At 35.7% G+C, this 12,257-nt stretch overlaps 1 protein-coding gene across 2 annotated transcripts in view; it reads left to right on the plus strand.

Annotated features, from left to right (window-relative positions):
• Window positions 1-12,257, plus strand: part of ENPP1 (ectonucleotide pyrophosphatase/phosphodiesterase 1) — a 74,189-nt gene that overhangs the window by 40,704 nt on the left and 21,228 nt on the right. For both annotated transcript variants that reach the window (XM_032484933.1, XM_032484932.1), the window contains exons 7-15: window positions 1,375-1,454; window positions 2,351-2,470; window positions 3,526-3,635; window positions 5,000-5,065; window positions 5,477-5,549; window positions 7,618-7,726; window positions 8,666-8,797; window positions 10,637-10,668; window positions 11,415-11,542. In XM_032484933.1, coding sequence (XP_032340824.1) covers window positions 1,375-1,454; window positions 2,351-2,470; window positions 3,526-3,635; window positions 5,000-5,065; window positions 5,477-5,549; window positions 7,618-7,726; window positions 8,666-8,797; window positions 10,637-10,668; window positions 11,415-11,542 — 850 coding nt within the window. The remainder of the gene's footprint in view (window positions 1-1,374; window positions 1,455-2,350; window positions 2,471-3,525; window positions 3,636-4,999; window positions 5,066-5,476; window positions 5,550-7,617; window positions 7,727-8,665; window positions 8,798-10,636; window positions 10,669-11,414; window positions 11,543-12,257) is intronic.

Consider the following 12,257-nt stretch of genomic DNA (forward strand, 5'->3'; position numbering starts at 1 on the left):
AATGCCGAAGTTTTAAATCACATTAATCACCAGTAATATGGGTATCAACTTGTGTCACCATTGTTACTGAAAAAGGAAGAAAATCAAATATGGGTATAAAAACTGAAGACCATTGCTCATTATCAGGGATCAGTATTTAAGTAGCTACAGTATAATATTGGACTGAAATAAAATTAAGTACATACACCATTTTGGTGATCTTCTGGGATTCTGAAACACTATTTGCTGGACTTGAGTATATGGGATTGGTTTAAATGTCAAAATCATTCTCAGTAAAAACGTATGTACATTTATTGTACTTCTCTTGTGACAAGCTAAAATAATTCTTGGAGAGCTTTTTAAATTTTTAGTTCTGAATTTCTACTTGGAAGAAAATAGTTTTTATACATAATCATTTGACATAAAAAGTCTTTAGCAAAGGGCTTGCATGGGCAAGGAAGGCTCTGTTCTTCCAGCCAAGCTCATGGGCTTTGAAGTTTGAATCTGGCCCTTTGTTATATCATCAGGAGGAAATTTGTTTCGATGGCACCAAATATGACATCCCGAGTTCAGTGACTCCTCACTGTTAAGGAGCAGTAAGTGCCTAAACATGAAGTTGAAAGGAAATAAGTACACAGCTAGCCTGAGTCCTTGCTCTGGGTAACGGGAGAATGTAGCTTTTGATTCTGAACTGTTTGAATATACACATGCCAACCTGAGGAACATTTTCAGGCAATGAGGTATTGAAATGCTAGAATCATTAGTTATGTGTTCCCTCCTCAATGCTAGAGCCAGAAGAGGAATGTGACAGTAGGGCTAAATCAGGAAGTCTGGCTTCTGTCCTTTCTTGTCCTTGAAACCACAAGATGCCTTTTATCTTTAGAGCAACATTGAACTTGTCCAGAGTTAGCTGGTTTGGATTTTTGAGGTGGGATACTGTTACCCCGGCTACTGCTTCATTCTTGTTTTAATTTTGCAGATTTAGGTACTAGTGCAGATTTCGTTTTTTGTTTTTTATAACTACCTCTTGTAATTTAGGTATGTCACCACAAAGTTGTAGCAGCCAAAGATTTAGCAGGCATTATTATTACTAGTCCATCTGGAACTTAATGTTATTGATAGATATGGGATAATTATTTCATTGGGATAATTACTTCATTGGGATAATTATTTCATTGGCTTAATTATTTTGTTTAATGTTTTTCTAAGAGAAAAACCCTTATCTTAACATTGAATTTGCATCCACAATGTTGCTTGTAATTCATCCTGAATTTTTATATCCCTTCTGCGTTCATTTTTTAATACTATTTAGATATCTGTGGTACCAAAGCGAAATGAGGGAAACAGACTGTCAGTTGTATTTAATAACAATCTTTAATTTTTTTTCCCTTGTAGAAACCTGTGGAACGTATACTAAAAACATGAGACCAGTATATCCGACAAAGACTTTCCCCAATCACTACAGCATTGTCACAGTAAGCTCTGCATTTCAGCTTTTATATGTTCAAAGAAGTATAAATGTAACATTTTTCAATTAGATTTTAGATCAGAAAAAAACAACTTCTTTTTCATTGTGTAGTTAAGCAAGAAAATCTAGGTTCTGGTCCTGCCTCTTCCACTAACCAGCTGTGGCCTTGGGAAAGTTACTTTACTTTCTGGGCTTCAGGTTCCCATCTGTGAAAAGAGGTGACTAAAGACCCCCAAAACTGATTTCTTGGTTTCTTTTGAGTTTTAGGGTTCTCTAATTCTTGAGTCTTGTTTTTTTTTTCTTACTAGTTTTGTAGCCTACTTTATTTGAGCCCCAAACTGTGTCTACACTTGCATGTTCTCAACCATCTTCCCAATCATTTTCACATATGGGTTTAAGCAAACTACTTTGCCTGACTCCAGATAGGATGACAGCGCTATTTTTGTTTCAGTTTCCATGTTTAATTTGAATCTGGAAAGAAAAAAAAAAAAAAAGAATTCATTAAGTCTTAGAGTTGAAGCCAGAGAATTAATACTTTATCTTGTATTGATATAAGCTATTCTCAGACCTAGCCAAAGATGAGTTTGTTCAGAAATGCTTCACTGAGCAATAGAAAAGGATAACACAGTACTTGTTTTCAAAATTGGAGAGGCTGCTTCTTTATAAAGAGCTTCATCCACAGCATTCCTAGTTTACTTTCTCCTATACTATAAATAAAACACAAATCATACATAAAATCTTGAGTGGTTGGTTGTGTTTGGCAATACCCACTGTTTTGTTCTTCCCTCCTTACGCTGTGTTAAGTTCCTTGTAGTTTTAGTTGTCTGTTTCTCTTTGATGGTTTTCTGTGACTAACATTAAAAACTCGTAAGTCGTCTAAAACTTGTATTTTATATTTTTTAGGGACTTTATCCAGAATCCCACGGCATAATTGACAACAAAATTTATGATCCCAAAATGAACGCTTACTTTGCACTTAAAAGTACAGAGAAATTTAATCCTGAGTGGTACAAAGGAGAACCAGTGAGTTGTTTGTTTTAGCTACTAAAATAATTTCTTTTGTTATTCTCATCTGTTTCAGCCAGAGTAGAATACCAGATTCCCTGGAGTTTTTAATAACCTATCTCATTTACTGTGTTTGTGGCCACACTTTTACAAATGGAGATAAATAGCTTGTATCTTTGTGTGGTTTATTTCAGAGCTGGCTTTGGGTTATGCTGAGCCATTTTTCTTCCCTGCTTGATTCTGCCTTTCTGCCCTAGTAGCAAAGAGCAGTAGTCTGTGAATAATATTTTGATCTCTACCAAGCTAATTGTCTCTGCAGGAGTAAACTTAGACGTCATTTGCATTTGCTAATTTAGAAGATTCTCTCTGTTTGTGACTTAAAAGTTTTCTCCTTTTTATTTAAAAAAAATGCTGTGATAATTCTATAAGGTCTATTTGAATAGTCTTATTCCACTTAGAAGCAAAAGAGCATGATGTTTAATTTGCAAGTTATAAATTCAAATTTTAGCTCTTAACATTCAAAGCTGTGTAACTTTGGACAAATTATTCTTTCTGTGCCTCAATTTTCTCATGTCTATACTGTAGATAATACTGTTAACTACCTCATAAAGTTATTGTGAGGATTATTTAAATTAATAATCTAGGATGCTTATAGGACTACTATTTAGAATTTTAATTGGCAATAAGTGCTTAATAAATGTTAGTTACAGAAGCAGAAATGTCAGTAAGTTAAAGACGTGTGTATTTATAAATTTTTCTTCTTTTTTTTTCTTTCATGTATTTTTCTTCTTTTCAGGGGAACCTATTAAGTAGAAGTATGGCTGTAAAAGTTGCCGGAGTTACCAGCTGACTTCTGTTCCTACTTTTTAACTTAATTTCTGATTATTTAATTTCTTTTTGCTGCTGTTCAAAGTCATATTACACGGTTATTTTGTAGTCTAACTGCTGGAGCTGATTAACGTCCAAAACATTCTAGTACTTGAGAAGAATGCCTTGGTGTTGCATAAACAAATAGTTTCCTGAGTGATGAATGTTTGCATGAGGTACTAACTCTGCTTTACTGTCTCCCCTAGATCTGGCTCACAGCTAAATATCAAGGCCTGAAGACAGGCACGTTTTTTTGGCCGGGATCAGATGTGAAAATTAATGGAATTTTCCCAGACATGTATAAAATATATAATGGGTGTGTATGGATGTGCTTTTTCTAGGACCTATAATATAGAACAGCTTATTATCATTTTCTTAATTACAGCCTGAGTTCTAGCATTTGAGTCATATGTTGTCTGAAAAATGAGACTTGTCAGAATAAGAAGTCTATCTTAAAGAGTTTTAGATGGATGGTAAATAGGCAGTAAAACTAGACAAGTGGTTTTTTTTGGAGGTTTTTCTAGAAAGTAGTGGTAACGTGTTGGAGTTTGCGTTCGGATCTTTGGGCAGAAATAAGAAATGAAGTCCCAGTGAACATTTTTACTCTAGAAAGAAAGAGAACTAGGAGACAGAGATGAAAGTATTAATGGGGCACAGGTAGGAATGACTCTGATGTCTGGAAATATCATTTAAAAGAAGATCTTAATGACATCTCTGGATTTGCATTTCCAAATTACCTTTATAAACATTCCATCTAATGTGAGAAGCTGATTAGAGTAACCTCCCTGTGATATTCAAAATCCATGAGGCATTGAGGGAAAAAAAAAACAAAACTTTTTTTCTAGAAGACTCCCTGTGGACAATTTTAGGGAGACTACCAAAATAATTTTATCTTACACTTAGGAAATGTATGTCGTAAAATGATTGCAACAACGTATTTGAGGGACGAAAGGAAAAGTTCATAAATTCCAAACAGGAAATACATAATGATTCTCTTTGGTGACCTTAGGCTATTGTTCACTCTTTATGGTTCACATGAGCACCTTGTTATTTGCTGTTAAATTCATTCCATGGATGGTGATTGAAAGTCTGTGTGCCAGGCACTGTCTGAGGGCTGGGGGCTTAAAGAGTAGTGATGTATGGTCTCTGACACCTCAGAGTTGGTAGAGAACACAACTAAGTGTACGGGGCGTTGGGCAAGCCCTCTGATGGAGCTGTGTAGGCAAAATCCTACACCCAGAGGAAGGCATTATTGATTCTGCCCAGGAAATGTTGCCTGGGGAGCTGTCTGCCCATCAGATGTCCACTTCCCAGTTTTACTGAGTCATCAATGAGTGAGTTCTTCATGAGGTCCCCTTTGAAGAGTGTATCGGCACATGGGTTATCCATGCGGTAGCAACTGCTATTCTCAGATACAGGAGTAAGGTCCTTAAGTAGGGTATAGGAAGCAAAGTTTTAATCCCGATTACAACTTTCATACGTGTAATATTTAACGTTCGTTTCTCTGTTGGGAAAATTTACGTTTTCAAATGAAACTCTTCTATTGCTTCAAACACGTTTGATGCCTTGAATTGTTTTAGTTTCTCTGAATACAATTTTTGGTAAGACAGAACAACATTTATATTTTAAACCCAAACAGTTGTCGCAGACTTGTTTCACTTTGTTTATCTTTAAATTTAGTTCAGTACCATTTGAAGAAAGAATTTTGGCTGTTCTCAAGTGGCTGCAGCTTCCTCAAGATGAAAGGTATGTAGATGATTAATTTTCATTATAAGATACTCCTTTGTTTTATAAAACTGACAGAATATTTTAAATAGATGACAAGAAAACTGTGCTATTGGCTATGATGTTTTATATCCAGATGAACTGGTTAGTGAGCCATTATACCGCATTTTGAAGAATTCTAAACATGTAAATTATTTCTCAGCCATTTTATTTATTTATTTTAAATGTTTGTAAATGGAGGATTGAACCCAGGACCTTGTATATGCTAAGCACGTACTCTACTGCTGAGCTATACCCTCCCCCTTTCAGCCAGTTTAGAAATGTCACCCCAGTGTTGTATAACTGCTGTTGGCTATCAGTTGTTGATTATTCTTTCTATTCTGTTTTACAATGTGTTCGTAAAATATTACATTTTGATACTGTTTGATTTAGACCACACTTTTACACTCTGTATTTAGAAGAACCAGATTCTTCAGGTCATTCATATGGACCCGTCAGCAGTGAAGTAAGTGTATTTTTATCAGTGATTACTTCATTAAACCTGGTAGCATCTAACTGAATCTTGCTTTGAAGTAGGTTTCTAGATCATTCTATAAGAATCCACGATTTCTGGAAAGAGTGAGTATTAAGCACATTTTTACTGAACCAAAGGATGCATTTTAATCAAAAAGAGTTGGGAGCATTTTTTTGTTTATGCTGTCAATAGTGCTAAATTGAATCAATGATAAATTAAATTCTGTTTTCAATTTCCAAAGCCTTTGTCCACTCCATATCCCCCTACACTGGCATAAAAACCAAGTGCTCTTTGAAAATTTGTAAATGAGTAAGGTTTCAGTCTTCTATGGTGATGTAGGATAATAAGTCAAATAGCAGAAGAAGCCTCTTATGAATTCTCCTCAGGAGGATCTATTTCTGGTTGTCTGAGACCGTGCTTACAACAGAGCTTGGACATTAAAGGATGGAAGTCCTTATCAAAAGTTAGAGAAGTTCAAATAATTGTTGTTCCATTGAGTGGCTACTAGGAAACTAGAAATACAGAAACAGTTCATGAACTAACACTCAATGTAACCTCTTGTTTGACCTGACATTCTTTCAAGAACTTAGCCTGCTTCTGGCGATGTTTGTAATTGGGAGTGTTCTAAAGCATCAGATACTACTTTTAGGTTTTGTATGGCTGTATCATTTTTATATCTTAGAGCACAAAAGGCATTAAAACAGAAAATGAGTTGAGCTTCTTTCTTCGTGCCTCTAAGCTGCCTTAGAGATGATTTATATTTTTTCTGTGACCTAAAATATAAAAGGAAACAGTAAGTATGAATCTGTGAATATTGCTGGTCATGATGAAAGTTCCCTTTTGCTCCATGCTGTTCCAAGAGATGAAAGGCTAGGAAAACACACTCTTCCTCAGTGGAGCCACCCCCAAATTTTCATCAGTTCTTGTACCCAGATAGCCCAGGCTGGATAGTCTGTGAGGCTCAATGACTCTTCAGTACAGAGTTCAGACTAAAGCCTGGCCTGACATGTCTGTTGTGAGCCCTGTTTTTGAGGGTGCTACTTACTCTAAATAAGGAGGAGAGAAAAACCATCTTCATTTTTCTCTCCTGAATGTAAAACAGCTGCTTAAACAATCTTCCCCTATTTTCCTTACCTTAGGTCTACCCATGATTTTCCCCTCTTAAAGAGTAGGTTTCTCTTTGGTGCCATTTCATTGGATAAAGGAGAATGAAGAGAAAGGGAAGTTGACCGTCATTTAATCTGTGTTAACCCTTGTTCTCTTTCCATCAAAATCTATCTGCAGTGGCTTTAATGTAGTTAACAACCCCATGTGCCCTTGCTTTTATTATGTCCTTCAACTAAGCAGAAATGCTCCTTCTTGGAGGTGGGAGATGTGTGGCTAACAATGTGGCCATGTCATAGACAAAGGGAAAAATTTTTTGTAGCTCTTTTCTTGGTTTGAACAATTGGCCAGATGCTAGTATAATTTTTATTCTTTCACTAGCGTCACTGACACTTGAGACCCATGTCTAGGTCAGTTTGGCTACAAGTAAGTCTTTGCAATTAATCTTTTTATAATTGATTATCAGATCATATAAGTTTTAAAACCAGTGCTACTTTTTCTAATTCACTAAACATTTTCCAGAGTACCTGGCTTTTCTGATTTGTCTTCATTCAAGGTTGAGCCCATTGCTTTTCAAGTCATACTCGTCAATTTATAAACTCTGTTAAACTCTAATATTATTGGCTCATTAAAACTCACTTTATCTTAACACTTAAGGATTCCAATCTATGTTGCTCAAATATCTTTTTGAGTGAATGAAAGAACATGTCTAAACAGCTTGTTTCATAGTACAGGGAAATACCCGGACTATAAATAAAGATTAGACTGATGTGATACAGTACAGAAAACACAGGCGAAGCTGCACAAGAATTTCCCTCAGGTGGTTTTGCCAAGAAAAATGAAGAGAGAAATGCCAAAGGCAATTAGCCAAAAACTATGTGCCATTCTGTGTCCTATAAAAAGCAGTTCATGAATACTTTTAACTCCATGACATGAGATGGTTTCCCTTTCTTAGGTCATCAGAGCTCTGCAGAGAGTTGACGACATGGTTGGCATGCTGATGGATGGTCTGAAGGAGCTGAACTTGCATCGATGCCTGAACCTCATCCTTATTTCAGATCATGGTAATCTAAATTGGCATCAGTTATCCTTAATGGTGCCCCCTAAAGTTTACTTGATCGATTATTGTTTTATTATTTCCTCTGGATTTTACAGTTAATTCTTTTTTTTTAAATATGGTTTCTTGTGGATAGTCTTCAGGAAAATACTATATGAAATATAAACTACAAGTGAAATGTAGAATTCACAGAAACCTAAGAACCTGTCAACCACAATGCACTCATCTCCTGATTTGGGGGAGGTTACATGCTTTATTCCTTACGTGGGGGATACTTACAACTTTTTTTTCAATATTGAATTTTGGTAAGTCTAGTCTAAAATTTTTAAACATAATTTTGAACAGATTATTACATACTTCTATTTCCTTTAGCATGGTAAACCTGACTTTTAAAGGCAGCATATATTAATTTTGGCAATATTTTAACTCTTACTATGACCTGTAGAACATACGTTGGTGTACAGCCTTGGGGCTATAGAAGCAATGTGTACACAAGAAAATAAGAAACAGGTTCTTTTTGTTTGTTTTTTCTTGTTATTATTGTTTGCTTCAGAAATACTGAAAACTGTTTCCGGAAACAGTCGTAAGAAGCTATATCCTAAGGAAGCTCCAGTTCAGGAACGAGACTGAGAGTTTTATGCTCCCAATTAATATGCTAGTTGATTCTGAGAAGATAACTGAGCTTTCATGTTCAATCTAAAACTGTGATATTCCTCCTCATTCACATAAAGATATTGTGATACAGAAATAAGAAGAAATACTAAACTGAATTTTGGATGAAGGAAAGGGGAAAGACTTTTTTTAAGTGAAGTGGTAGATGTAGGTAAAATTCTGTGTCTTCTATTAGATGTTCAACTATCATGAATGCTGACCACATGCTTATTGAATGTTAAATTTTTTTTTTTTATTAAAATTGCAACATGTTTTGGGATTTTTTTTCTCCTAGGCATGGAACAAGGCAGTTGTAAGAAATATGTATATCTGAATAAATATTTGGGGGATATTAAAAATGTTAAAGTTGTATATGGACCTGCAGCTCGACTGAGACCCTCCGATGTTCCAGATAAATATTACTCATGTAAGTATATCTCTGTGCTAATTTTGAATATGATTATATTCACAATACATTCCTTTAATCATTCTTTCTCTAAATTAAAGGTGATAGTTAATTTTCTTTTCATGATTAAATCTCCAGGGCTGATCCTGTGTACCCAAAGGGATTTTATGGGACTGGAGGTGAAGGCACAAGTCTAACCACTTATCTATTTGTTATTCATGGCTAAGAATATTATTTGATGAGCTTAATACTATTTTATGTTATAATGTGGGTTTTGCTTATATTGGGTTCAATATTACTTGTACTAGAAAAAAACTTAAAAGTTCAGCTGCATTTATTCAACTTTAATAACATTTCATTAAAGCAACTTACAGATGTTTTAGAGTAATATTCTATTATGAGGAGGAATGCTGGCAGAGATGATTAATTCTATAAGCAACTGATTTCTGTTCTCAGAAATGACTTCCTTAAGCTATTCCAAAAAACAACGAGAATGTGTTTTGTGGACAGAGAAGAAGAAATTTCACATTCTCCCTTGACTACATGCCGTGCCCAAACTGCCAAGAAATTTTAAATATTCATCCTTTTGAAAGTCAAGGCTGTTTCAGAACTGATTGCACCAACTCTGTTACACGCCTCTTTTTGATTACCATCCTTGGTTACTCTCGAATGCTAAAGGCAGTTTTGTTTATTTTTTCACTACAGTTAACTTTGAGGTGAAAAGAGAAAAGAGCTTTTCTGACAGTTACTAGCACTGGATTAGTTTTGAGTACTGCCCTGCTATGCGTGTTCATAGATCTTGTTGAATATGTATGAGGAGAAATAGATTTCCCTACAGGAAAATGGTTATGCAAATACACTAGCATAGAACCCCAGAGCACGGACTCTAACTTGTACAGTGACGAGTTTTAATCAGTATTTTTAAACATTTATTAGAGTAATACGTGATTGTTACAAAACCTGTCATAAAACTACAGAGGCAGTGGCACACTCCACGGATGTCCAAGTGTAAGCCACATCCTCATCTCCATTAGGCCCCTAAATTTCCCAAATTAAAGCAAAAACTGCATATCTCTTTATCAACATTCATGCATAAAAGATACATACAGTACATCTTTTATCTGGATAACTGTCTCACCCTGTGTGAAGTGCAGCTGAAATAATCTCGGAGAGCTCGACAGATACCGACTGGTAGCGCAAAGTGCACTAAGCAGGTGTGCTGTGGACTTCAGTTTCAGAACTGTTCTACCTGCCCTCACTTCCAGATTCCCCTGTGTCCCTCTTATCTGGAAATTTGGGAATTATCCTTGAATGTTAAAATATATAAAGTAAAAAGTAACAGCTATCCACCCTAAATATCCCTAATTCACAGCTCAGTTTCTCTCTCTCGAGATGAACCCTGTTAGATTTGAGATGTGTCTTCCCAGATATTTGCTATGCATGTGTGGAACAAAAGTGAAATTATACAGGATCTAGATAGAGGAATGGATGGGTATTTGGATGCATGGACAGGTAGACAGACGGATGGATAGGCAGATGGACAGGCAGTTGGATAAACTGTCAGATGGATGAATGGGCAGACATATGGATGACAGATGGACGGATAGATGGATGTTCTGTTACTTGCCTTTTCAATATGACATCGTTTCATAGACACAGTGGTAGAGAGGGTGGGATGGTTCCTAAAGATCCATCTGATTCTTGTCAGTGGTCAGTGTATAATAATTTAAATGATCTGCTTAAAACTTGCTTTAGTATTTAAATATAGGGTTTGAGCCTGACATTCTCTACTTTTGTATTATTTTTCTTTCTAATTGTAGCATACCATCCACTATTAATTCTTATCTTTGCCCCCTTTAGTTAATTATGAAGGCATTGTCAGAAATCTTTCTGTGAGTATCTTTTTTCCTATTATCTAGTTATTATTAGTTTTGTATAATATATATTTGGAAAAAAGGCTTAGTATTTGCTTCAGGATTATAGGATTCTAATCTAATCTAATTTTCAAGTATCTGGGCCAACATTTAAATGCTCTGTAGTCTTTAAAGATCTTTAAGGACATGTTCCAATAATGTAGGCTTTAAAAATTTTAAGAATTTATTTATTGACATTGTTAAATGTGCGTGATAGTACAAGCAATAATTGAAAACAATAGGAGGGAGAAACCTTAAAGCTGCACTAACATAAATACTGTTAGCATTATGTTACAGTTCCTACCAGTCTTTTTAATGCCTATTTTTTTAAATAACTTTTTGTCCTCGTACTGAGTTCTATCTATACTACGTTGTTTTGTTTTTTTTTCCAGTTGATAGAAAATTCTTAATGATTGTTATAATACTAAAAATAGGATCATCAGTTGTAGCTGAAATGTAAACTGGTGACTCAGTCTGAGCACCCGGGACTTTTATGCAGGAATTATGATTTCCTATAAAAATAGCAGTATTTAATAGCTGGGAACATTCAGCTTGTTCATTATATTAGTAATAAGAGCTCTTATTTTTGCATCTGTGACTTTTGGGCCTACTGGTTAAATGCTTGTGAGAAGAAATTCATATGGAGCTAGAGAGCAATTTCAAGAGACGTTTACCATTCCAAAAATATGGAAATAATGGTTTTCCTTTGCCTTCTCCAATTTCAGTGCCAGGAACCAAACCAGCATTTCAAACCTTACCTGAAACATTTCTTACCCAAGCGTTTACACTTTGCGAAAAGTGACAGGATTGAGCCCTTGATATTCTACTTGGACCCTCAGTGGCAACTTGCACTGTAAGTTCTGACAGCCTCCCTTCTGAACTCAGCTTGATCTGTTAATAATTCAAGGTCACCTTTGGGCCCTTTCCAATGATGTTATATGAAAGCGACAAATATCCTTTTTATCCCAGGGTCTCTCAACCTTGGCCTGCTGACTTTTTGGATCAGGTAATTCTTTGTTGTGGGGAACTGGCCTGTGTGTTGTGCTATATTTGAAAGCATCCCTGGTCTCTACTCACTAGGTGAAAAAGTACCCTTTCTATACTTGTGACAACCAAAAGTGAATGCAGGCATTGCTGGAAGTCCCCTGAGGAGGGAGGTCACCCTCAGCTAATTACCACTGTTCTGTCCCCTCACCTCCGTATTGATTACTTCTTATGCTCTGATTTGTATAATTGCTTGCCAGAGTATCTCTTCTGCATGTTACAGTTATGCCTGATAATACCTTCAGAGTCTAGCAAATAATTGGCAAAAGCTCTTTATAATAATGAGCAATTACTGTCTTCATTAGACAGAGTTGTTTTTCATTTTTATTACACTAATCCATCAATACACCTCAGTTTATTGGTGTGTTCAGCAAATTACTTGGATGGTTCATATTGTTAATATCTCAAAACTTGGTCATTAACTCTTTTGATGGTTGCCAGGAAACCAGGGATGATAAATACCACTGTCAAGCAAAACCTAAGCAGTGAACTGGAACTCAGTCAACAGAATTGCCCTGTCTCTC

This window comes from Camelus ferus, chromosome 8, assembly GCF_009834535.1.
Source record: "Camelus ferus isolate YT-003-E chromosome 8, BCGSAC_Cfer_1.0, whole genome shotgun sequence".
NCBI lineage: Eukaryota > Metazoa > Chordata > Mammalia > Artiodactyla > Camelidae > Camelus > Camelus ferus.